The following is a 27,161-nucleotide window of genomic DNA, read 5'->3' as shown; positions in this document are numbered from 1 at the left end:
AGGCTCTGCGTGGCTCCATTTCACGAACATGAGATCATGACCTGAGTTGCCATCAGGAATCAGACGCTTAACCAACTGAGCCCCCCACGCGCCCTGAGTTACCTTTGAGGGAGCTTGGACAAACTGCCTGAATTCTCTGCTTCCAGTTATGTGAGATCAAATGATGATCCTAAAAATGAAGCTTTGCTAGTAACGGTTATTTTTTTTAAATGTATTTATTTATTTTGAGAGAGAAAGAGAGGGAAAGAGAGAGAATCCCAAGCAGGCTCCGTGCTCTCCGAGCAGAGCCCGACGTGGGGCTAGAACTCATGAACCGTGAGATCAAGACCTGAGCCGCGGTTGGATGTTTAACTGACTGACCACCCAGGCTCCCTGCTCGGAAGCGATGAACTATAACATATTTACTCAGTTCTCCCGAATAGAATGACATCTGAGCAGAGGCCTGCGTGAAGTGCGGGACCCAGCCTGGGACGTATCTGGGGGAAGAGTGTTCTGGGCAGAGGGAACAGTAAGCGTAAGCGTCCTGAGGCGGGAGCATCCTTGATGTATAAGAGGAGCACCCGGGAAGCCAGCGGAGCGGGGCGGGAGTGCGCGCTGGGGAGAGCATGGGGGGAGGATCGGAGCCGGGTCCGGCAGGGCCCAGTGGGCCGTGGTGAAGACCGGCCTTTCTCCATCAGCACGTTTTGAACAGCCGGGAGCTCGGTCACGGCCTGTGTCCTAGGCGGATCATTCTGGCTGCTGTGGGGAGGCAGCAGGAATAATCCAGGTGAGAAATGCTGGTGGCTCGCGTCAGGGTGCTTGCGTCTGGGGGTTGGGGGATGTGGTGGGAAGGCGGGAGAGAGAGCATTAGAGCCAGGGCTGGCTCCAGGGCCTTTGGTCTGAGCGCCTGGGGAAGCTCGCTCGTCGTGGGGTCCGGACGTCGTGTGGGGAGAGCGTGCCGGGGGTGGGAACCAGCCGCTTGTGCTTGGCCGTGTCGAGGCGAGGTGTCGGTGGAGATGTCACGGAGGAAGGTGTCCGTGTGGGTCTAGGGCGCAGAGGGCGGTGCTGTTGGGTGCTGGAGCCGGGTGCTGTGGGCGCATGGTGTTGGAAGCCGCGAGACTGGATGAGAGCAGTCGGGGGGCGGGTGGAGGGAGAGAGGACGTCCTAGGACTGTGCTCTGGGACACGCCAGTGTTTTGAGGTTGGCCGATGAGGGGAGGCGGCAGGGGAGACTGAGGCGTGATGCCCAGCGAGGTGCACCAAGAGGGCTTGATGGCCCGGAAGCCAGGTGTCCTGGTCAGCTGGGGCGGCTGCAGCAAAGCACCGCAGACTGGCTTAGAGGCGACGGGGCTTGCTTCCTCCCAGTTCTGGAGGCTGGACTTCTGAGATGAGGGGGCCGGTGTGGGTGGTTCTGGGGAGGGCCCTCTTGCGGGGCCGCAGACTGCCAGCTTCCCCTCGTGGCCTCCTCGCTGGGTAGACGGGTGGGGGAGCCCTCGGGGCCTCCTCCGTAAGGGCACTAATCTCATTCATAAGGGCTGTCCCTTTGTGACCTAATCGCCTCCCAAAGGGTGTCAGATCCTGTCACCTTGGGGGTTGGGACTTCAACCTAAGAAGTTTGGGGAGGCACACAAACATGTACTCCACTAACAGAGGAATGTTTTGTGAGGAGGAGGGAGTGATGAGACATTTGGGACGCTGTCCACAATGTCAAGTAAGCGTAAGACTGAGAACCGACCGCTGCCTCTGGCAATCCGGAAGTCCTTGGTGAGCTTACCCTTCTGCCTACTCAGTCTTTCCCATTCTGCGCTGTGCTCTGCGGGGCTGGCCCCACCTGGTTCACGGTGCTCGGCTAGGTTGCTTCCCGATAGTTGGACCCCCGCATCTGTTGTGGTCTTTGCCCTTGGTTTCGCCAGGTGAGAAATCGATCTGCGAGTTTTGCCGTACGGAGTTGTCGGAGCACAAATTTCCTAAGAGAAGAAACGCGTAAAAGAGTGAGGTTACGTTGAGACTATTCTCCAGCTTGCAGACCCGTAATGTAGACAGTATTCCATCCCGTAATTTTGGATCGCTACTGACTATTGTAATGTAGACATGCAAAATGTGTTTTGATTTTTTGAGAGAAAAAAAAAAAAAGAAACTATGTCACTAATATTTTTTCGCTAGCGTGCTTAAGAAATGTACCGTCGGTAAAAATGTTCTCATGTAATGTAGTAATGGAAAGCATTTAATTCTACGATAACTGGATAATAAATCCTATTTTTAAAAGCTTATTTATTTTGAGAGAGAGAGAGAGAGCACGACAGACCCGGGGAGGGGTAGAGAGAGAGAGAGAGAGGGAGAGAGAGAATCCCAAGCAGGCTCTGCCCTCTTGGCAAAGAGCCTGATTATGGGGCTTGAACTCACCAACTGTGAGATCATGACCTGAGCTGAAATCAAGGGTTGGACGCTGAACCGACTGAGCCACCCGGGCGCCCCAATCCTGTTGTTAAGCGCATGTTTTCTACGGTCTCTGTTTTGCCAAGACGTTCTGTTTTGGGATAATTCAGAGTATCTCAAATGTTTTCATAGGATTCGTCGGTAGAGGAGAGTTTGAGTTTCATTAGTATTCAGAAAAATGGCAGATTGAAAGAATTGACCCACATCTGGGGCCATGTTTCACAGTGAGGCATGACTGCTGGGTCAGCCGACAGAATGCCTGCAAGCTATTGGCGCTTACGTTTGGACCTAACTGATTAGGTATGAATCATGCCTCTTCTCTCGAAGAGCATACTCTGAATCTTCTTCACCTTTGCTGTAGCGAGAGGGATTTCGTTGCGTATCGTAAGTATGTCAGATCTCAAGTCAGATGCTTACAGATAGAATCGTTGCGTTGCTTTTCTTGTGTTACCGTTCACATTCAGTGCTGACACACTCTCAGTGAGGAGTAATTAAAGATGCCTTTAATTATTGTAATTAGCATGTTAATCAGATCTGTACATTAAGAAAGTAATCTTCAGTGAGGTGTTTTCACGAAGTATTACTCTTTTTAAATATTTCATTCGAACGGAAGTAACATTTCATGAGGTGTGGTGGTTGGGGTAAACAGGAACTTCTGTTTTAGTTTTAGTTTTAGCTTTCTTTAAGTACCTTTTTTTTTTTTAATACTTCTTTATTTTTGAGACAGAGAGAGACAGAGTGCTAGTGGAAGAGAGAGGGAGAGAGAGAGAGTCTGAAGCAGGCTCTGCCCTGTCGGCTCAGAACCCGATGTGGGGCTTGAACTGACAAACTGTGAGATCGTGACCTGAGCTGAAATCAAGGGCTGGACGCTTAACGGACTGAGCCACCCGGGTGCCCCACTCCTGTTGTTAAGCGCATGTTTTCCAAGGTCTCTGTTTTGCCAAGACGTTCCGCTTTGGGATAATTCAGAGTATCTCAAATGTTTTCCTAGGACTTGTCGGTAGAGGAGAGTTTGAGTTTCATTAGTATTCAGAAAAATACTATTGAAAAATACTAATGAAAAAATACTAACTCCTAGAGACAGACGGAGACACAGAATCCGAAGCAGGCTCCAGGCTCCGAGCTGTCAGCACAGAGCCTGCCGCGGGGCTCGAACTCACGGACCACGAGATCATGACCTGAGCCGAAGTCAGATGCTTAGCCGACTGAGCCACCCAGGTGCCCCAGGAACTTCTGTTTTAAATCATTTAAAATCGACTCACCCGGCCTTATGAATCTTTTAAAGTGGACCCACAGAAGGAGTTTTGAGGAATCTGACCCAGAATCTAAAGTTTTGTTGAGTAATTGTGTTTATGTCCTAGATTCCTGAAATAATTTGTATTGCGCATCTGTTTTATTCTCATGATTACGCAATACGTATGTTTGGAGGGGTTATTCTAAAATTGACATTTTATACATATCATGTAAGTTAAGAGACGTCTGTCTGTTGGAAATGCATTCTTTGGTGTATTTGTGACCGATCATAGGCCTGCCTCATCGCTTTGAGTCTCACTGGTTGAACAGGGACTAGAATAGCTCGTCCATTGGATTTTTGGGGAGCACTCCCTGAGGTGCTGCGTGAGAAAGCGTTTGGCTTAGTGTTTGGTACACAGCGAACTCTCAGTAGTAGCTGTTTTGTAATCAGAGTTGCAGGGTCTCCTATCTGCTGGGTTGGGGAAAGATGCCACGTTGATTCCTTTGAAAGGAACAGTTGTGTTTTCAATTGTATGGGCACAGGTTAAGAATCTTTGCTTTAGGGGATATAGTAACTGGTCAAATTGGAACTGTAGTAACGGGCCTGTCTGGGATGAGGAAACTGACCTCACTGTTGGGGTCTTGGTTAAGAGACGTTCCTAGCAGTCCAACATATGGGTCGTATGGGATCTGTAGAGCCAATCTTGAAAGAACTGACATCTTTCTTAAAAAAAAAAAAAATTAATGTTTACTTTTTGAGAGAGAGACAGAGCCTGAGCAGGGGAGGGGCAGAGAGAGAGGGAGACACAAACTCTGAAGCAGGTTCCAGGCTCTGAGCTGTCAGCACACAGCCCGACACGGGGCTCGAATGCACGAACTGAGCCATGAGATCAGGACCTGAGCCAAAGTTGGATGCTCAACCAACTGAGCCACCCAGGCTCCCCACATCTTTTTTTTTTTTTAATGTTTACCTCTTTATTTTTGAGAGAGAGAGAGAGAGAGAGGGAGAGAGAGGATGCACATGTGCACACGCACACAAGTCGGGGAGGGTCAGAGAGAGAGACACACACACAGAATCCAAAGCAGGCTCCAGGCTCTGAGCTGTCAGCACAGAGCCCAACGCGGGGCTCGAACTCACGAACTGCAAGATCATGCCCTGAGCTGAAGTCGGACGCTCAACCGACTGAGCCACCCAGGAACTCCAGAAGAACTGACATCTTGACAATAGCCAGTCTTCCTATCCATGAACATGAACTATCTCTTTATTCAGTTCTTTCGGTTCATCATGATTCTTTGGTGCTCTGGAGAGGTCAGTCTTTTGTGCTATTCAGACCTTCACCTGATTCGGTGAAGCCCACCCACATGAGGGAGAGCAGTCTGTTTCACTCAGAGTCTATTGACTTCAGTGTAAATCTCATCCCACATCATCCTCGCAGAAAAATCCAGGCTAATGTTTGACCAGGTATCTGGGCACTTGTGTCCCAGGCACGTTCACACGTGAAATAAAACCATTACAGATAGCAATTGTGCAAATCGTCTAAAGATTCCCCGGCTCATGTAATGAGATATATGCAGAGGGCACGTTAATGTAAATTTTATGCAAGCTTGTTTTTTTTCCCTTTCTTTTAAAAACTTACACCTAAGGGAAGCTTTGGGAAAATTTTGAACGGAAGCTATTTTGCTGCAGCAAAGAAAGTAACTTTACAGAAAGAAATAAGTCAAGTATGTGTGGGAGAGAGATACCTGTGAAAAAGAGTCTTTAACAAAAAAGTGTCTTATTCCATTGAACTTGGAGCCCTGGCCCTTTGTGATATGTCAATTCAGTCCCGACACTTTCTCTGCAGCGTGAGCTAATAAAAGACCCGTAGGAAGTTTTTTCTTAGTGGAGAGAAAAAAAAAAAAGTGACTCTTTGGAGGAATATTCTTTAAAGGCAGGAACGCGTTTGAAGCGATCGCAGAAATGCCTGTAGAGTGAGATATTGGCAGCTAGAGAAGAATTGGAGAGAATGTGCTAGAATCGGAGAAATTCCACGTTTTATTGGGTAAAAAGTCTCTAAGCAGGGAACAGTGATGGCGTTTGAAATGTCTTTGCCTTCTAGGCTCTTAAAGATACGGTGTGGAGTAATTTGAGTTCTACCTTGAGCATGTCATAAGTGATTCTTATCTGTCTGGCTTTTGCTTTGGAAATCTTGGTTGTCTGTGGCGCTGGGAGGCTGTTGGGAACTTCAGGGAAGCAGCTGAGGCCTGGATGCGCACTACCTTGTCTGTTTTTGACTTCTGGGTGATGCCTTTGCCTGGAATGAGCAGGTTCAGTGCTGCCTGATGGGGCCGTCGCGTGTGCTCCTTCAGAAGGAGAACTCCAGAGACATGCCGAATGTCTGCCCTCCCTCCTCGGATGTTTATGATGCCAGCTTAATTAAAAGGATGGATCTCTGGCTTTCTGGGTTGTATGTGCCACAACTGAAAACTAAAATGATTACTTAATATCACACGTGAGCCGTTGCAAGCCAGGCAAATGAAGGAAACGGCAGCTCATTTGTGCACGCTTGTGGCGTGCTATGGCGTTAAATCGTATTCTGTTGAAAGGTCTGTGTAATATCCATGGAAACGGTGGTTCTTCGTCGGAATCCGACAAGTTGTATTTCAACACGAGATTAGGAAAACGGACACGGTTTCCGAAGCCATCAGATCTGTCCGCCCTTACTTCCCGTGACGGATTGTATGAAACACCTACTGTATGCATTTGTTACTGGGTGTGTTGAGCGCGGATGGAGTGGGCAGGCAGATAGGGACTGTCATTAGGCAAATGAGTACAGACGTGTCATTGTACATTGTGTTCAGGCTGTGAATGGAAAGGCTCTGGGACTCCAGGAGGCAGGACAGCTGATCCTGGAAGTTAGGGAGGACCCATGAGGGAGTTATGGTTGAGGGCAGGAGTTTGCTGGGGACATATGAGGGGGAAGGCGTTTTTGCACCAACAGAGGAGGGTGTTGAGGCCAGTAATGAGGCCACTGGAAGAGTTGAGAGGATACCAGTGTGGAGAGCGAGGGGAAGAGAGAGCCAGTCAGGCAGGACATCGGGCCAGGTTTGGGAGTTTGAAATTTACTCTAAGATTTAGTGGCTGCATGAAAGGATCTCATGCCTTGTTTTAAAAGGCTCATGTTGAACATAATATTCAAAGTCAAAAGCTCTGCCGTATCTAACAAAGAATTAACATCTGACATAAATAAAGAGCTCTTACAAATCAATATATTTCTCTAAAAGATCAAAGCTTGATTTGATGGATGACAGGTATGAGATGCCTTCCAGAAACCCATGGAAATCTGTGAAGCAGGCAGTGGAATCTGAGATTCTAAGGCTCAGAAAAGAGGTCTGGGGGCGCCTGGGTGGCTCAGTCAGTTAAGGGTCCGACTCGATTTCGGCTCAGGTCATGATCTCGCGGTTCGTGGGTTTGAGCCCTATATTGGGCTCTGTGCTGACAGCTCGGAGCCTGGAGCCTGCTTTGGACTCTGCGTCTCCCTCTCTCTCTGCCCCTCCCCTACTCATGCTTTTTCTCTCTCTCAAAATAAATAAACTCTAATAAAAAGAAAAGAGGTGTGGTTTGTAGAGATAAATTTGGCGGTTTGGGGCACGGCTGTGATTGAAGTCATGTGGGTGGATAAAAATTGTCCACGGAAGGACCACCGAGTGAGAAGAAAAGCGAGCCAGCCCAGGACCAGATTCTGAGTAATCCTGAATCGTTGGAAGTGAAAGGGGACTGAGAAGGCGTGGCTGGAGAAGGAAGCAAGAAAAACAAAATGCAAGTGATGACGTAGAAGCCCAGAGAGGACTTTGTTTAAGAGAGGACGTTGTCAGCCGTGCGGTCCAGTGGGCGGCTTGGTCGTCGTGGGGGCGGAAATTGAATGGATGGAATGGTGAGCGAAGAGTCAGGTCTTTGCTGAGGTTTGGTTTTGGAGGGGAGCAGAGGAATTATTAGGGTATTGACTGGTTAGAGTTCAAGGGCGGCTTTTGTGGGATGGGTCATTCGAGAACTTGTAGGGAGCAGCTGGGCTCAGTGGTTTTCTTTATGCTGCAGAGCTGAGTCTTCTTGCTTTGGTTTCGGAGGGGCACAGACGGGGAGCCAGAGGGAGGCAGGGATGGGGACGGTGGGGTAGGTGAACGACGTGGGTGACAGGATTGGAAGTGGGTGGTTGTTAAGTAAGGAGAATAAACATGACGGTGGCGGTGGCTCCTTCAGACAAGCGTCACTTCCCTCTGCGTGTCGCCGGTTCGAGGCGCTCCCTGCTGCCCCCGCCCTGGATGGCACGGCCTGTCCTCTAGTATTGTGCAGTTCCCCCCATCCCCTCTCAACAATGCATTGCTGCACATCGAGACGTCCTGAAGTCCTCGCCTCATTTAAACAGGGGAATAAAGTACCATAAGAGCTGATTAGAATGCATTCATTTTCCAGGGAGCTGTGACCGGTGGGAATCGTAGGAGTAACGTCACTACAAGGGAAGTGAGGTTGCAAAGCTGTTGCTTAAGCCGGATTGTAGTGTCGACGGGAAGAGATCTGGCTGGAATTCTGGGCGTTAGGATTATCTCACGCGTGCTCGACTTCTTGCGTGTATGTGCCTTCGTGCGTGCCACGGAGAGCAGAGGTTTGGTTTGGGTGTGGACGACACGCAGACCACGGGATCGGTCGCCCTCTCGGTGGCGTCCACTAAAAATTAAGTAGCTGTGCGTCTGCATTCATGACGGAAGCATCGTGTAACCTATTCACTGTTGGTCTTGTTCTCAAACTTGAGCCAGTGCCTGTCTTCGCGCATGACGTATCCTATTGTGTTAAGGCTGTGACTGCGGAGTGTAACTAATTGCGTGTTACCGCTAGGTAGCAGGTGATCGGTTTTATAATAATGTGAGGAAGCAGGAGCAGAAGCTAAAAGTGAACCGGATTCCCGTCACGGTTTACATTAGGAATTACTTTCCATAAGGCAGATTTTGATTCTCTTCTCCGGTACCGCTTTGTCAGTGTTTGAAGATGCGATCGTGAGCATGAATTAGCGTTAATATCCAACGTGGGGAGAGGCAATTAAGGGATGAGAAGGCTAAAAAGTATCATCACGCTCTGGAAGAAAGATTTTATTCTAATGATAATGTTTGAAATTAATAAAATAGCAACCATGTGTCTTTTTTTTTTTTCCCCATGGTTGTCATTTTATATCCATATTCTGATGTGCAGGTTTATTAAAAGTTAAATTTGGATTGCCAGAAATCTGTTCACGTATAATTAAAACATCATTTGGAGGGGTGCCTGTGTGGCTCAGTCAGTGGAGCATCGACTCTTGATTTTGGCTCAGGTCATGATCCCAGGGTTGTGGGATTGGGCCCCACACATGGGATATTCTCTCTCTCTCTCTCTTTCTCTCTCCTCTCTCCCTCTGCCCCTCCCCCATTTGCACCCCCGGTCTAGCTCAAAAAACAAAACAAAACAAAAACCCCACCATTTTGAGATGTTTCATATACGTTTTTCTAGAGGAAAACATAGTATGTTATATAAACATTTTAATGCATTAGAGAGGGAATGATGGACAGCATTATCAAAGAATACTTCCCTTTTCCCCAGGGCTGATACTGTGCCACCAGAGTCGTAACTGCAAGGAAGCTTTTTCTCATTAAATGCTTACAGCCGCCCAGTGGAGTAGCTCCCATGAAGTCACATATGACCCCGTAATAAGCTAATTTCAACACAGAGGAGCTCTCCTGCTCTCATTCCCAATATTGAGGAAAATTCTGAGCAATGTGTAGAATGTTAAGTAGCAAAGACCTTTCTTGTTAAGAGTCTGCATAAGTACTGGCCAAGGTTTTTTTTTTTTTTTTTTTTTTTTAATATTTTTTTAATGTTTATTTTTGAGAGAGAGAGTGTGAGCTGGGGAAGGACAGAGAGAGAGAGAGAGAGAGGGAGACACAGAACCCGAAGCAGGCTCCAGGCTCGAAGCTGTCAGCACGGAGCCCGACGCGGGGCTCGAACCCACGAATCGTGAGGTCATGACCTGAGCCCAAGTCAGACGCTTACCTGGCTGAGTCATCCAGGCGCCCCAATACTGACCAAGGCTTTAATGATTTTCATGGCCTAAATGTTCCATGTTTTAATTATGTAGAATATTCTGAGCCTTGTACCACTCGCGGTTTCTGTTTCGACCTACAGTCATGACTCTCTCGTGGGTTTCTTCCAACAGCTCTTAGATTATGTCTTTGTGAAATCCTGATCTTCAGAGCAAAATAAGGATATTCCATTTTGTAATTGTTCAACTATATTTATACAACTGAAAGAGCCCTGGAAGGTTGAATTGAAACTTTTCCTCCTACCCATAGACGGCGAGTACCAAAGAGTGTGTGTGTGTGTGTGTGTGTGTGTGTGTGTGTGTGTGTAAAGATAACGTTTCGATATTTTTCACGAGTTACGTCTTCATCTACGTCGTGTTTATTTCTGAAGACAGGAATACTTTTATCCGCATGTCCGAAGCCCAGTTGTATGTAATGTGGTCCCGTTGAACACGGTAGGAGTCTATCAATCCTGTTGACCGGTGGAGTCATTGTAATCTATTCTTCTGGTTGTGGGAACAATTTCATTTAACCCTTTATGCAAAATTAATGTGGATTCTTTCCTTTAAAAACCTCCAAGGGCAGAACTTTATAGTCTTTTACTCTTCATAGTAAGTAGAAGCACTTCCATTCATAATTCAAGATCTGCTGTTGCCTCCTTGCCTTAGTGAAGTCAGCATTAAAGAACAGTTTCCTGATAAGTCCAAGGCGGCGCCTGACATCTGATTGTGAAGCCCCAGTTCTGTTGTGAGCCTGGAGTTTCTGTGGATTGAACACCCTTATTTCTCTCTTCTTCCTCCAGAGACCCCATTAAAATGATAGTAAAGGAATAAAAAATGCATAAACCCACAACAGAAAGGATTGGAAGAGAGACCAGTGCAGAAAAGAAATTTCAGAATGTTCCTAGCAGCTCGAAAGGTGATGAAGGCTTGGTGACGGCCAAAACTCAGTGGGGGCTGCCGCCACCCTGGACATCCTTGGCGGGGGGCCCTCGGAGTCCCTGCAGCGCTGGGTGGGGCTGGGACTCACCAGGTGTAAGGGGGTGCCTGCAGTCAGAACACTTCCCAGGCTCTACGTCCCCACCCTAGTGGGACAACCGAGGACCAGAATCCGTGTCTGTCCCCCAGGCTCATCTCTGGAGAAACGGACGGAAGTGTCTGGGGGGAACCAGAGAGGCTAGTTTGGGGGTTTGCTTCAACGACGGGAGATGCGCAACACCCACTCTGAGTCAGAAGCCCCTGCTCCGGGACAAAATCTCACCTGCAGGGTTTTGTGTGGTCTACGGTGTAAGGGTGATGCGTGACCAGGGGCCAGCAGGCACTCCAGGAGAACCTCTGATAGAGGAAAGGAGGGAGAAGAGGAAACAACAGAACACTCCCGCATCAGAGGTTGCAGGGTTTACAGGAGGAGAAAATCCTCTCATTACTGTATCGAGAGGGCTTGAAAAGGGCAAAAACCAAGAAAAGCTCTGCAAGAAGGGAACGCTCAAAGGGCAGGACAGAGCCATTGCAAATTATAAGTATGGCCGATGAAAGAGATCCAAAGAAGCTTTGGTTAAAAGCAAACTGAGAAAATTGCCAGAAAGAACAAAAGAAGCCTGTGTGTGTTTAAACCCTAAGACAAAGGAGTATATTTGAGTGAATGCGGCCCTGCTGCTCCTTGGTAGTTATTCTCATCTTTCCGGGGAGCGGAAAGGTAGGACGGTAGCCGGTCTGCCTTCTCCGTGGACCTGTGTGTTGAAGCTGGTGACACGGACGGAGAGGTGAGGCGTGTCCATCTGACTTCAGCCTGGGTCTCAGTGCTCAGCATCTGCCTGAATGGGCAGCTTGTACCCACAAGCCAGCGTCCACAATAGGCAGCTTCCTCGAGGAGTCATGGATCATTGAATTCTCTCTGTTTACATGTGCTTGATGGGCCTGGGAGTCCAACACGTGTGGTGTTTTCCCAAATCCTGGGAAAAAAAATGATGGTGATCTTCTGCCTTTTATTTGGAACCTTTTTTTTTTTTTTTTTTTTTAACGGAGTCTCTACACCCAGTGTGGGGCTTGAACTCACGACCCAGAGGTCAAGAGTCATATGCTCTACCGACTGAGCTGGCCAGATGTCCCTATTTGGAACTCGCCGTTTTGGGATCTGGGGCGGTCTCTAAATGTCTTCACAAAAGATGTCCGTGTGCGTGGGCGCACATGTTTTCTTTTTCTGAAACTCGTGTTCATGGTTGTTTCCTTCAGTGAGATGTGGGTTCCTCCCCAGAGTGAGGTGTTAACATGAGGTGTAACTTGGATTTTTAAAAAAACAGTGTTGGATAATATATATATGTGTGTATATACGCACACGTATATACATATACAGATATATATATTTTATATATACTAAGTTTAGGTAATATTAAAACTGAATAGAATCTTGAATACACGTTCATGAGAAGGTTGTCAAAAGATCCTGATTTTAGTCTTCTTATGAATAAAGCATCTTCTTATGAACTTGTAGGAGTGTGTCTGTGTAAGTTCAAAAACGTGGGGAAATGATTCCAGTGTTGTGGACAGACTTTGATCCACCTACTTTATTAATCATTTCTTTCTCTCTGTAGAGTCCACATTTGATGTCATTGGGTGTGGGGCAGGTTGTAGGTTTTGTGAACTTTAAGGTGTAGAGCATCTGAAGGAAAAGGTAATGACCATGGGGCCAGAAATTCGTTATTCCGTTTGAGAAAGATTGTTCTTACGTCCATGCTAGTTGATTTTGAGTCTTTGCAGAGAGATGTTCTGTAGGAAATGAAAATTTCTAATTAGAAACTTACATGGACACATAGGAAAATACAGATCAATTTCTATTGCAATGAATTCTAACGAATTTCTGGGCCATTTTTATTGTACTAGAATTTAACGGACTTGAAGATGACTTAAAATAAATCTATTGACTGAGAATCATATGCATAGTGTTTTTATATATGGCAGTATTTTCTGGAATAGATTTTCCATTGGAGCATTTAGAATTTGGAGAACTAAATGTTGACCGAAACAGGTTTTCTTTGAAAAGTAACGGTATTCCTGAGAACTGTTTCCTTACTGCTTTTTAATAAAACATTGTCGGCGTATCTTTACAGCTAAGATACATTTCTCACGGAGAGTAATTTGTCCGGATGTTCCGTGGCGCATAAAAGATTGCTTCGGAGCCTCGTGTAGAAACATTAATGGCTAGTCGTAGGGCTTCTGGAGTAGACGGGTCACAAGGTGTAAATTTCAGAGCCGTCCCTAGTGTTCTCTTGTGATGACTCAGCCCCCTTAAATTTCAGCCTCTTATGATGTCTTCATAGAGTGATGGCATATTTAAAACATTAAATAAATAAAATGTTAACTTCGATTGTGTGGAAGTCGGAATCAACCCTTACATGAAAAACTGCACTTTCTTCTTGTAGTGGATACGGACATAAATTCTGTCAAGTACAGGACCATTTTTCACTCAACTACTCTGCTTGTCATTCTTTTGTAAGGAAATACGAAATACATCTTGACCGCGTGCCTTTGCATATTGTCCTGATCTCGAAACTTTTGTTTAGACAGTCATTTGCATATTATCTCTTACCATGCCTGCAATTTAGATTACTGACCTATCCCTGTGCACAAGCTTTGAGCATCACAGAGTCTCACGGAAAGATTCCTAGTAAGATCGGCATCTGCGTGCTTGAGTTTGAGGTTGACTCTGACGTTTGTTTTTTCTGTGAACTTGGGAAAAAGTTAGTTTAAGGACATCCTCCTCAGAGCCTTGTTATGATGATCGAAAGATACAGAGTAAGTTAAAGGGCTTTGTAAAGCATAAGGTGAATACAGTTTTTAATCCGTTTGTCTCGTACGCCGCTGCTCGTTGGTCTTTTCAGTAACTGCAGGCGTGTAGGACGGCTGTCTCCATCCATGCAGGCTGCTGTAACAAAAATACCACACAGTGGGTGGCTTATAGACAACAGAAATGTATTTCTCACAGTTCTAGACGCTGGAAGATCCAGATAAGCCGGCAACAGATTCTCCTTCTTGGTTCATAGTTGGTGTCTTTTGTAGTAATTTCACGTGGTGGGAGGGGCCAGGAAACTCTCTGGGTTCTCATTTATAAGGGCACTAATCCTATTCTAAACCCAGTTACCTCCTGAGGGTCCTACCTTCTAACGCAGTCATCTTGGGTGTTGGGATTCAATATGAATTTGGGGGGACACAACCCATTTTGTATATAGCAAGGGGCTAAGTTAGAAATGGGTATAGCATTGAAAAACGATTGTTGCACTTTTTTTTTTTAACGTTTATTTATTTTTGAGGGAGAGAGAGACCGCGTGTGAGCAGGGGAGGGGTGGAGAGAGAAAGAGAGGGAGACACAGAATGTGAAGCAGGCTCCAGGCTCTAAGCTGTCAGCACAGAGCCCAACGTGGGGCTCAAACCCACGCACTGTGAGATCGTGACCTGAGCTGAAGTCGGATGCTTAACTGACTGAGCCACCCAGGCGCCCCGCCCCGATTGCTGCACTTTCTAATGATGGAGAAGAACACAGTACAGGTTTTGCCCCAAATGGATGCATTTCCTTATGAGTGTGTATGTGTAAAATAAGGAAGATGGTGTTTTATTTGAGATAAAAATCTGGTGGCGAAAGTTGATGAATGGGTGAGTTGTTGTTTGTTTAATCAGGGCCAGGGTTAGGACACTGTATGGCTTAAAGCTGGCCTTTTCAGCCTTGGCTGGATCCATTTGATTTGGCCTGGATTCTTCCACTTTGATTGTTCTCTTGGTCCGACGATCGTGAACAGGTGCAGGTGAGGGATCCTGGCCGAGATGCAGGTTAGAGACTGAAGTGGCAGGTGCTGCCATTTTCCCCTCCTGTTGGTAGCCACGCAAAGCATGCTCATGGTTTTGATCTGAAATTTGTGGGGATAAACAATAAATACTTGGTGAGCGTGGTTACTAATTTCATACACACTTACGACGAAACAATAGCTATGATTTATTAATTGCCTGGTACGTGCCTGGTGAGGTTATGTTTTATTGACATATGTTTCTCCATTACTCCTTATAGCATCCCCTGAGCAGAAATGTCGTTAGCACCGTTATACTGACGAGGAAAGACCATGAGATACATTGGGTAACTTACTCAAAGTTACAGCCAGTGATGGCAGAGCCAGCCACGGAGTCCAGAGTCCCCCTCAGGCCATGACGTAACCTTTTCCCTCCATACCTTTACGTCCTAGTTGCCTTCTGTTATGACTCTGTTCCTTTCAGTTTGAGCAAGAAACTGTTACACTTTTTTTTAATGTTTGTTTATTTTTGAGAGACAGAGCATGAGTGGGGGAGGGGCAGATAGAGAGAGAGGGAGACACGGAATCCGAAGCAGGCTCCAGGCTCCGAGCTGTCAGCACAGAGCCCGACGCGGGGCTCGAACTCACAGACCGTGGAGATCATGACCTGAGCCGAAGGCGGACGCTCAACCCACTGAGCCACCCAGGCGCCCCTTGAGCAAGAAATGGTTGTCTCATGCCTTTGCAGAGCACAAGCAACTCACGAAAGCTAAGTAGCGAATGTGTCCTCGGCCGGGCTCCGGGGCCGGCTGGCTCTCCGTGGGATCCACAGAGTGGCCGGATGGGGATCTGAGGCTCGCTGCCGTCTGTTCCTGGCGTTGTGAATCCCGTGATGCCCCGGGGAAGGTCCAGGGCCTCTCCTGGGTGTGGACGTAACCTGGCAAAGCCTTTGGACATCTGCGATTTGGGAGCTGGGCCAGGAATGCCCTGTTCCTCAAGTCTCGGGTTCTAAGCGCTTGTTGATTGTTGACTTCTGCGTCTGCTATTCCTTTGTTCAGAGATGTCTCGGCCAAGTCCTTCCTTGTCCTGGGTGTGGTCCCCGCTGCTTGGGGCGCCGTCACTTTGGTACTTAGAGACCTGCACTAGCTTCCTCTTGGGTTTCTCTGCCGTTAGCCTCTTCTGTTTCCATCCGAGCCTTTATGCTGTTTTCAGATTCAGTTTATACAGTGACTTCCCGTTTATTCAGTGTTCATGCTGGCTTTCTGGGCGGCCGCGTGGCGTGTGTCAACGTCCCCCCCCCTCGGACTGGACGCTGCCTCCTCCTCCACGTCTCCCTCCCTGTGCCTCCCCTCAGCTCCTTCCTTCCGTCCAAAAATCCCTTCTTCCTCTTCTCCACCTGTAAAACCTTTCCTGTCCTTCAGAGCCTGTGGCTGTTTTTCCACCTGAGTCTTCTGCCCCTCACGGATCCCTTTCTTCTTGGAACCTCCCCAGTTTTGTGCTTGACGTATCTTCTTTTTGCCCACGGAAGTTTCTGAATAGATGCTAAGACAGCAGGGCCCCGTATCCTTCAGCCCCCTGGATACCCAGCAAAATCGAGGCCCACCGGAGGCATGAAGTCACCCGCTGATGACAGATTTCTTGTCTTCATTTTAGAACCGAAGCCTGGTGCTTAAAATTAAGAAAAGTATCGAAAACCACACGCGTGTCCTGGGAAGTGTTGTGATGCTACACTTCTCGGACACTCCCCTGCTGTGTTGAAGTGTTGTTGTTGTTTTTTTTTCTTCTTTTGTCTTGCCAGCAATCAAAGAGAAGTACACAGACTGGACAGAATTCCTCATTCGTGATTTGACTGGTTCCCGGACGGCCCCCGCCAGCCTCCTGGAAGGTGTATGTATTGTTGTTATTCAGCTATTCTGTGTCTGAAGCATGACAGTTACATGAGCGCCTTTGCATATATCCTTCGGCAGGTGCATGTGTATGTGCGGATGTCTCCACCCAAACGGCCTCACTTCCTGTTTGTTTCATGAGTTGCTTTGGTTAATCTTACGGCACTCAAGACACTTCACCTGTGTTCCAGTCAATAAGTGGAAAATTTGCCTCACGTCTTTCAATAATAACGTTAGGATATCTTTCCACTCTCCTGTACATTTAAGTCTCCATCCTATATTAGTGAATATAAAGTCCCGTGGAATAACTGATCTTATGGAGGTGACCACTAAATATACGTGCTCTGGTGTAGTCTTGGGGTATACCGATAAGTGGTTCCATCGACTACTCCGTTCTTGGATGTATACCCTCATGATGATAACACACAGGTGTTACATAATAATTGAATTAGCTTCCCCTTATGAAAACAAGGGGAGAATTGGCTAATCTTATTTCAGTGCGGTTAAGGTATTTTTAAGGTACTGAGGAAAAAAATAGTTTAATCTGCAACCTTGATGGTTCATTTAACAATAATTTCGTGATAAAGCATTTAAATATTTACCATATATAATAGGAGGAACAGTGCACTGTCAAAAATAATTACCGAGTTACCAAATCTGTTTGAAAAATGCCCCCCCCCCGCCCCAAATGGGGAAACACATGGTAAATAACAAGGAAGACGGTGTGGATTTTGACACTCATTATTCTCTTAACGTGAACCGTAAATTTCCCTCTTCTCATCAATGACATTGACTTTTGGAGCACTGCTGTGTGATATATAGTTATCCAGTGTTGTTTTGTGAAGATTTTGCCTAATGTATTTGCTTATCTTAATGGCTCTTAATTCAATTGTTTGGTTAACAAATCAAAATGATGGTTCTTCACCCTTTCAGAAGGACAAATTGTCTTTCTCTGTTCATTCTTTTTTTTTTTTTTTTTTTTTAATGTATTTGCCCTCACGGCTGACTGAACAAACACCCTTTTCACGTCCTAACTTACGCTGAGAGGGTTGCTTATACGGGGCCGTAATTATATATCGTCTCTAAACTAACTGTCGGGTCAGGTGTAGAAATAACTTCACATTAATTGTCGAATGTAGCCGATCATTAAACGTGGAATAAACATGCCATCTACACCTCTTCACACAAGTATGAGAGAGTCTTAATCCTTAGAGTGGTAGCCAGTTTAAGATAAATGTCTGTTGGGTCACAGTACGAAGTGATAGCCCCGTAGCGGATACATCTGTCTATGGGAAAAGTAGACATTTCGCTACCACATGTTTTCCAGCTCGAGGCAAATTGGGTGCAACTCTCCTTAAAAGCGTGCTTATTTCGAGCAAACCCGGTTTTATCCGGGAAGGGTGATTTGTTTGGTGAGAACGAGAGCGCAAACTGTTATGTTCTGTTTACTTGCGAGTGTCGTCGGGCAGAGGGCTGGGTGAAATGTGCAAGTGTGTGTGTGTGTGGGGGGGGGGGAAGCGGGCAGGGGCGGGGCCGTGGGCGCGGAAAGGAGGGGGGAGGAGGGAAACGCCAGACTGTCTGCCAATAGCTTGGATGATGGTGTGAGAAAATATTATCTTCTGCTGTCATCTGTTTCCATGAGAACCTCAACATAAAGTTTAAAATAAGGAGTTTTGCTTCTGTTTAAACAGCCTCTGCGAGGGAAAGGCCCTATAGACCTCATTACAGTTGATTCCTTAATAGAACTTCAGGACTCTCACAACCCTTTTCAGTACTGGATAGTTAGTGTGATTGAAAATGTTGGAGGAAGATTACGCCTTCGCTATGTGGGATTGGAGGACACTGAATCCTATGACCAGTGGTTGTTTTACTTGGATTACAGACTTCGACCAGTTGGTTGGTGTCAAGAGAATAAGTACAGAATGGACCCACCTTCAGGTAAGGGCCGAGGCTAAGGCTGCTGGGAAGTACTTGGGAAAAACGTGTGCTATTTTCCCGGATACGCCTCTGGAGACTTTGTTCAGGTCCGTGTACGTGCATCTTGAGCCTTTTAACTTAAGAATACTTTCTGTAGAAAACAGAACTCAAGGCCTCAGGTAATAATACTTTACGAGGGGAAAGCAGCGGAGGCTGCGGTGAAGTTTAATCTAGTTCCTTTGGAATCCCTGGTTCGCAAATGAAAGGCACAGTGGACTGGGGCTTGGTCATATTCTCCCTCTTTCTTTAGGAATTTTGACGGTCTTGGAAGTAAGTTCCAAAATCTCTGTCTGTCCATCCGTCCTTCATCCATCCATCCATCCACCCACCTACCCACTCATCCATTCACCCTCTCATCCGTTCGTTCATTCATCCACCTCTGTTTGTCTGTACCCTGCCCCTCATCCATACCCCTCCATCCATTGGTCCATCTACCTGTCCATCCATTCACCCTTCACCCTCCCAACCTCCCACCCATTTGCCATCCATCCATCTACCCACGTCCATCCGTCCGTCCATCCATCCATCCATCCATCCATCCAAATATCCAAACCAAATGCTTGTTTATATAATCTGTCCTGACCTGGAAATGGCAAAGAGAAAATCGTCATACGTTTTTTCCTGGCACATCAGGGATATTAATTCGCTTCAAAAGCACCGTCAAATGACTTTACGCAGACTTACCGGGACCAAGTAGTGCATTATGCTTCCATACGTACCTCACCGGGCGAGAATCTCACTGTTCACAAACTGACCGTTCTTGAACGTTCACTGTGTGCCAGGTGATTTGGCATCTGGTGTGGTGTTTGTTTTGATGGCAAAAAAGTGCCGCATGTTTGGTGTGAATATTTCCTTTTCCAGCAGAGAAAATTTGAGACTGAGAGTAAGCTACTTGTCCAAGGTCATCTAGTTGGAAGGGCGATGGCCCCTTGCCCCCCATTTCTTCCCGTTCCCCCTGCTGCCCATACTGGCCTTACCAGTTTTTTTAATGGGTATCCTCAGAACAAAAAAATGTTGGATATGGAATTAAAGATGACAAGGTAGAAATATTATCGTCTTCCAGAAATTTCTGTTTTTCATCCTGGTCCGTTTCACCAGATATACTGGAAGCAGAGAGCCAAGTATTTTATTAAAATTGCCGGAGATCTTTATTCCTGCCATATTAGGTGCCGGTGCCCGTCTTGAGTCCGTGAAGCGAAGGAGTTAACATTCCTCCCTTCTGTCACTCAAGGGCTTTAATTGAAAAAAAAAAAAAAGTTCCTGGTTCTGTATGTCATGTATTTGCATTTATGTTGAGTTTGACAGGCATATAGACACATAACATGGTATTTTATTAGTATTATTGTTGTCAACGTTTTGAGAAGCAGCCAGGAAATCCATTTATACCCTGAGTAATTTTGGACTCTGATGCCAAACAAAGGGCCTGTCAGTGTTGAGAAAAGATCTAAGCTCACATTTGCCTTGGGATTCATAACCTGGCAGGAGAAATTTACTTTGTGTGGGAAGTCGGGTGTATAAATCTTAGCTTAGTATCTAATTGCTTTATAAATTTTAGGAGATCCCTATATTTGCCAGTGTGAACATTTATGGCAAAGGATTATTACTTGCCTCTTAGGTTCTGTGCAGTGTGCTTTGCTGTGAAGTCTGGGGACTCATACTCCAAAGCAAGAATAATGGAAAGTGTCACCATAGAAACTTAGGAGAATCTTGCACAGGAGAGCTCGCTCGCTCTCTCTCTCTCTCTCTCTCTCTTTCTGTCTCTTTTAGATAATTTAATGTCTTTATAAGACAAGAATAAATTGTGTTTACCGGTCTTTGAGTGACATCGTATGGTGTTTGCCTTTCTCTGACTGGCTTATTTCACTGTGGATAATACTGCCCACCTCCCTCCGTGTTGTTGCAAATGTCAAGGTCTCATCCTTTTTTACGGCTGAGTAAGACTCCATTGCCTATGGAAACCACATCTTCTTTATCCGTTCACCTATTGACGGACACTTGGGCGGCCTCCATCCTTTGGCCGTTGTGGATGCCGCTGCTATACATGTAGGGTACCCGTGTCTTAGACACGCGAACAGAACCCAGTACTTTGGGCTTGTGTAAATCAATTTCAAGACCCAGAGGGGCTCAAAACTTACACGGTAGTGCTCTTTCCTTAACGGAAATATAGGCGGGAAGAAAATTTCCGGCTTGCATAAAAATATTAGCTATTGTTCTTATCGCCAGACACCCTTAGCTAGATGAAAAGTGTTGACTGTTCAATAAGAAGGGGATTTGGAGGTGTGGGGCGGAGGGGAGAGGAGAGATGCTCAGGACGCACCTGAGAGTAAGCCCTGCGGACCCACCCCTCCACGCCTGCCTTGCTGTGTCCCCACTAACTGCCACCTTCGCCAACACGAAGCATGGCCCGTCCTTCAGTTTCACTTCTCTTTTTACTTGTTTAAAGGGCATGAGATTTCTCAATCGTTCAGTAGAAATCAAGGCAGAAGTAAGGAGTAGTAGAAAGTGGCTGCATAGTTTTCAGAAACGCTAGGAAAGGGGGCTGCTCGTAGACCATCTAGCAGAGAGAAAGCTACATTCCCTGTGTCTTTCCATCTCTGGCTCAAACTGGAGAAGACAGGTCGGGGGAGGACAGAAAGAGGGGAAGAAGCCCCCCCCCCCCCCCCGCCGTGTCACACCCAGGGCGGTCCGGGGGGCACGTGGGTGCTGACGGAGGAGGTTGAATCCAGCTTCGGTGAAGACTGGGTGAGGGAACGGAAAATGATGAAACGCCAGGGGATCGAGGAAGAGGGCAGCCACTTCCTGAAGTCCTTAGCGGTTCAGGCTTTATCGGGAGAGGACCGGAAGTCCTGCCAGTAGCGGCTTCCTTTCTGTGCTGAACGGAAGGCAGCCTGCGATCAGAGCCGAGCTCCTTCTCCAGCCACGCAGCCCTGGAGCCCCGCACTCCGAGTGCTCTCCCTGCACCTCCGCTTCCTCTGTGTTCCACAGGCTTGCTAGGCATGTCCTGTCCTCGGGGGGCCATTCTTCCAGATGTGGCATTGACCGTCCCCTCGCTTCGTTCAGACGGTCCCGTCGTGAGGGCATTTCAGTACCCCTCTAACCGAACAGCTGTGTCTGATTCTGTGCTGCGTCCCCGGTGCCTGGCGCATCGTGGGTGCTCAGTGAATATTTGTCCGGTGAACTGACTGAATAAAAAGCTGGGGATGTCTCTAGGGAGGGAGGGAACCAGCCGAGTCCAGCTTTCAAGAGCCAAATAATTATTGGGGCTGCGGACGCCAATCTGGAGGGGGAGACCTCCCCCAGAATGGCAAGAGCTGTGCTAGCCTTTTTGCCCCTGATGAGTAAGGGGAGCGTTTGAAAACAGGGTCGGATCAAGCAGAGATGCTCTTTGTTGTTGTTTTTTTTTTTTTGAAATTTATTGTCAACTTGGTTTCCGTACAACACCCAGTGCTCATCCCAAAAGATGCCCTCTTCAATACCCATCACCCACCCTCTCCTCCCTCCCACCCCCCATCAACCCTCAGTTTGTTCTCAGTTTTGAAGAGTCTCTTATGCTTTGGCTCTCTCCCACTCTAACATCTTTTTTTTTTTCCTTCCCCTCCCCCATGGGTTTCTGTTAAGTTTCTCAGGATCCACATAAGAGTGAAAACATATGGTATCTGTCTCTCTCTGTATGGCTTATTTCACTTAGTATCACGCTCTCCAGTTCCATCCACGTTGCTACAAAGGGCCAGATTTCATTCTTTCTCATTGCCACATAGTACTCCTTTGTGTATGTAAACCACAATTTCTTTATCCATTCATCAGTGGATGGACATTTAGGCTCTTTCCATAATTTGGCTATTGTTGAGAGTGCTGCTATAAACATTGGGGTACAAGTGCCCCTATGCATCAGCACTCCTGTATCCCTTGGGTGAATTCCTAGCAGTGCTACTGCTGGGTCATAGGGTAGGTCTATTTTTAATTTTTTGAGGAACCTCCACACTGTTTTCCAGAGCGGCTGCACCAATTTGCATTCCCACCAACAGTGCAAGAGGGTTCCCGTTTCTCCACATCCTCTCCAGCATCTATAGTCTCCTGATTTGTTCATTTTGACCACTCTGACTGGCGTGAAGTGATATCTGGGTGTGGTTTTGATTTGTATTTCCCTGATGAGGGAGATGCTCTCTGTTGATGGGATCTGTTGTTGAGCACCGGGCATGGCTCCAGGACCCACTCCGTGGGCAGGAATATGGCTCTGTGGGGTTCACGGTGATTTTCGTTCCTCTAGAAGAGTTCACGTGTGGCTCCAGCTCGAAGAAGCGGGCGGAGCTGGAAGAACATGGACTTGGAGCCAGGGTCTGAGTTCCAGCTTCTTCTCGCACTTCTGTCCCTCGCTACAGAGCCCTGGGCAGCCCCTCTACTTTCCTCCTCTGCAAAATGGGGGTCATTGTACATTTGCCGCGCTGTGGAGCGTAGACAAGATACCGCAAGTGGTGGGCGTTTTCGAGATACTCGTTCTGTGATCAGAGTTGTGTGGTTCTATTCGGGTTTCTAGGAAATTTGAGAAGGTTGTTGAGGTCAGTGGTCTCTTAGAGGCCCCCCCCCCCCCCGCTCTCGTGTTTCTGGATGTTCGGAGAACGAGGTAGAGTCTTACGTGTTGTTGCGAAAACTAAGGACAAGAAACCTTCTGAGGCCTTTTGCATCTCTGTCTCTCGATGTTTTTCTGTATTTTTTTTTTTGCCTTCACCACCTTTATGGCAGCCATTTTTTTTTCTTTGTCTTCCTGAGTCTGGAAATTTCTGAACTATTTCTCTGTCCAAAGATGGTTGTCGCTTTCTGTATTAGTTAGCCCAGGCGGCCACACAAAACACGCGGAGGGCTTAAATGACACAGATGATTTTCTCGTGGTGTTGGAGGATGTGAGTCCGAGATGCGGGTGTTGGTAGGGTTGAGTTCTGGGGACAGCCCACTTCCTCCTCTGTGGATACCCTCTTCTTTATGTGCACATGGAAAGAGAGAGAGACAGAGAGCTCGGTGCTCCTCCCGTCATGAGGACCCTACCTTCATGACCGCATCTAACCCTGATTACCTCCTGAAGGCCCCATCTCCAAACACCATCCCATTGGGGGTTAGAACTTCAGCGTATTAATTTTGGGGAGACGCCAACATTCCGTCTGCAGCTTCCCAGTGTCTGGAAGCAAGCATAGACCAGTCTTTGCTCACTGGTGAGACAGGAAGGGGTGGTCGTTGCAGGGTGCATGAAAAGGGGGGGGGTCACCCCTCCAGGCTTTCCTTCAGTCGGAGGCTGTGAGCTGGTGGTCCTCTGCTCCCCTCCTGTTTTCTCTAGCCCTCGCCTCGCAAGAGCCGGCCAAACGCTCAGAGGGCGAGCGCCTCATTTCCACTTAGGCTTCTAGTTAAAGATGGGTCAGGCCAGATTTTAATTGCTTATTACTTCCCCGCGAACAGAAATCGACATGATACACTCTATTAAATTACCTGCAACACAATCATTTTAAGAAAATGGTTTATGTTCTTTTAATGGCGCTATTTATCGTCCATAAACTTGCTGGTGTAACCAAGCGCCTCTCTGTCCTAATGAAACACACACACGGAATATTGTTCTCTGTTTATTGGAACCGTGAGGTGTTTAGCTTTTGCAGGTGGTTGAGCATTCCGGAAAAAACCACATTTGATTTTCACCTTCTGAGAGAAGTGTGCCTTGCCATGGGGTTAAATTCCATATCAGGGCTTAATATCCTCAGAAAGAAGACAAAGGATCGTAAGGTTGTAGGACAGAGACAAAAATTGCCCGGAGCCTGGGTTTCTTAGTCCATCCAGGCTGCTCTAGGAGAATAAATACCACAGACTGGGCATTCATTATTTCTCCCAGTTCTGGAGGCTGCAGGTCTGAGATCAGGGCACCCGCAGATTTGGTGTCCGCTTCCTGGGTCACAGGCAGCCGTCCTTCAGCATCCTCACATGGTGGGAGGGGCGAGGAGGCTCTCTGGGGTCTCTTTTATAAGGGCACTAATCCCGTTCGTGGGGGCTCTCCCCCTTGTGACCTCCCAAAGGCCCCACCTCCTAACCATCACTTTTGGGGAAGGATTTCAACATGACTTTTTGGGGGCACACCTTCTGAGATGGCGTGGTGGGCAGAGTGGTGCCCCGCCAGTGTGTGGGGACACTTGCCGGGGCCGGGAAGGGCTGTGAGCATCCCTGCTGGGGTCTGCACATCACCGTGCTCTGCTCTGGTGGTCTGGATCCAGCCCTGGCCAGGTGGGGCTTTTGCTCTGGTCTTGCATAGTTTTCATGAACCACTCTTCTCTTCCCCTCTTCTCTATCTCTGGGGCTCCCCAGCCCCCAGATGCCTCAGTGGCAGACTGCAGGGGTTTAGGCACCAGCACAGGGGACCTTCTCTTGCCTTTCCTCACCCTTTGTGTCTTGTCTTTGACCAGCACCGTCCTTTTTCGTGACCTTGGCTCTCTTTTTACTACCGTGCCAAGGTTGAACTCCCTAGTGACCAGCATCCAGATCCCTGGGACAGTGAATTTGTTCCTGTCTGCTCAGGAAATCTGGGCTCCTGTGTGTCCTTTCCCTCCTGAGGCTCTTGACCTTGTGCGCTTGGTGTCAGGCTTTGCTTCCTGGAGCAATTGTCTCCCTTTCACCGAGGTTTTAATGCAGTGCCCCTGAGCTGGACCGTGGGTGCGTTTCAGGGAATCCTTCTCCCCATGGGGCAGTTTATAAGGCTGTGAACTGGTCCCTCTTCCTCCTTTGTGGGACCCTGTGACCAGCGATTTCTTTGTCCTTTGTGGGACCCTGTGCCCCCCTCCTCACCTGTGCATGGTGGAGGGACCGTTGGTTCATTTTCTGGGGCCCCACCGTGTCCGCCCGAGTATGTCAGAGACTGTGAAGGAGAATCACTTTCTTTTTGTGTTCCGATATAGAAATGCCCAATTGGGGAAAAAAGACTCCCTAGAGGTAGAAGAGTATAAATAAAATGTTAAGGAGGATTATACAGTGTGCACAGCAGAGCCCGTCTGGTCACTCAGAACCCTTGACGTGACTTTGCGTAACGGGCAGTGAATGACAGGGGGCTGAACCTTGATAACTTGACTCCTTCCGGCAGCATCTTTCTTCTCTCGTAATTTTGGTAGCCTGAAAAGACTCGATAAACTGCTAAAACACAGGCACTCAGGCTCAAGGTGAGTTCAGAAGCTGTGGGTGCCAAAATATATGGCTGCGTGCTGAAAAGCAGACATGCAAGAAATTAAAAATATAGCCCCAAAGGTTTAATGTTGCCTTTTAACTGTGCTTAAATTCATATTCATGTCCTAACGGTCTGTCTGGAGTAGCCTGGGTTGATATAGGGAAGGTATAAACATATCTCCTTCAAGTGAGTGCTTCTGCAAATCCTATTTTGATAAGGTCTTAAATCCGTGGAGATCAGATCATAAAATTCCCCTGCAGTTTCAGCAATCGGTGGAAACGGGGCTCAACACATTTTTTTTTTCTTTCAGTTTTGCATTCAGCCAGAGCAACCTCCATTCGTAAATCCCTCTGTCCCCCACCCCCACCCCCTGGGGCGGGGCGGGGGGGGGGAATACGGGCCACGTGGGGGTGTGTTAGCAACATTTCAAGTGTAAATATTAAACTTGGTTGGTAAATTTTAATTCACCTTTTAATAATTTCCTGGCTCACGTGGGCTATTTTTAGCAGATGCGGGCTTAGAGGTTTAGTGAAAAATGGGCCGTAATAACCGAAAATGCCAGACGAGCGTCGTGTCTAGTTTAGAAATTTATCGGGTCCTAAGTTCTTCATCAGCGGATGTGACTTCCCAGGTGTTTACATGGAATTTGGGGCAGCAGGTGATTGAAGATGGCGCTGGGGTGATTTATGCCATTAAATCACTTACAGAATGCCCGCCAGAATGCACGCCAGCGTCCCCTGAAGGGCCCTATTAAGTTTATTCTTCGTGTCTGATCGCAGCGGCTCGAGTTGCTCTTGAACGTCAGAAAATCCCCTCGGCAGGTGGCCTTTTATGGGGGCAGGGTGTGAATGCTCACGGTTGCTGAGTGTGCCAGTGACTCTGAAAACCTGGAAAGTAAAATTCCAGGAAGAACCACCCAGTAGAATATGTGAGTCCTTACACGCTTCTGTGGTTTGCTGTTGATACAGAAATCTATCCTTTGAAGATGGCCTCTGAGTGGAAGTGTTCTCTGGAAAAATCCCTTATTGACGCCACAAAGTTTCCTCTGCCGATGGAAGTGTTTAAGGTAAGATGTCGGTTCGTAGCGACTTGTTTATTCTTTCTCAGACCGTGCGAGTTCTGGAGTGAAAGGTTCCTTAACGTCGAAGCGCTCCCCACGGTTGCAAAAGCTGGTTTCGAAAAGCTCGGCCGCTCTGCATTCGCGACGTTCCAAGTGTTTATCTGTGTGCTTTGACCACACTTTGTAATCCTCACAAATTCTCGTCTTACGAAACACTCGCGGAACTGCCGTGACTTTACTGTTTTTCTCCATAATGGGCTGGTATAGAGTCACGTCACCTCCTTTGCCCTCCTTCGCCCTTTACCAAAGGGACTGAAGAAGACGTAGCAGGCCTCGTTGGGTATTTGTTGGGTAAAAAGAATCGACAGTGATGCGCCTCTTGGTGGTTCGGTTTTCTGGACGGCCCAAGAAATTTGTGCGAGTATCAGCTGGGCGCGAGGCCTTGTAGGTGCTAACGGAAGGGGAACGACATCATAGCGGGAAAGGATCGCCGGGTTCTTAACGCTTTGAAATCATGCCCAACACTTAATATGAAGCCGTGGGCAGG

The 27,161-nt window shown here is 47.4% G+C and overlaps 1 protein-coding gene across 10 annotated transcripts in view; it reads left to right on the top strand.

Annotated features, from left to right (window-relative positions):
* SFMBT2 (Scm like with four mbt domains 2) overlaps positions 1-27,161 on the top strand; it is a 222,318-nt gene that overhangs the window by 88,445 nt on the left and 106,712 nt on the right. For 8 of the 10 annotated variants that reach the window (XM_045465807.1, XM_045465810.1, XM_045465812.1 and 5 more), the window contains exons 5-7: positions 16,304-16,392; positions 18,083-18,329; positions 26,523-26,620. In XM_045465807.1, the coding sequence (XP_045321763.1) occupies positions 16,304-16,392; positions 18,083-18,329; positions 26,523-26,620 (434 nt within the window). Of the gene's footprint in view, positions 1-16,297; positions 16,393-18,082; positions 18,330-26,522; positions 26,621-27,161 lie in introns of those variants that run through there. The other 2 variants (XM_045465815.1, XM_045465814.1) reach the window with 2 other exon arrangements.

Source organism: Leopardus geoffroyi, chromosome B4 (genome assembly GCF_018350155.1).
Source record: "Leopardus geoffroyi isolate Oge1 chromosome B4, O.geoffroyi_Oge1_pat1.0, whole genome shotgun sequence".
Lineage (NCBI taxonomy): Eukaryota > Metazoa > Chordata > Mammalia > Carnivora > Felidae > Leopardus > Leopardus geoffroyi.
This window is presented reverse-complemented; position numbering and strand designations above follow the sequence as displayed.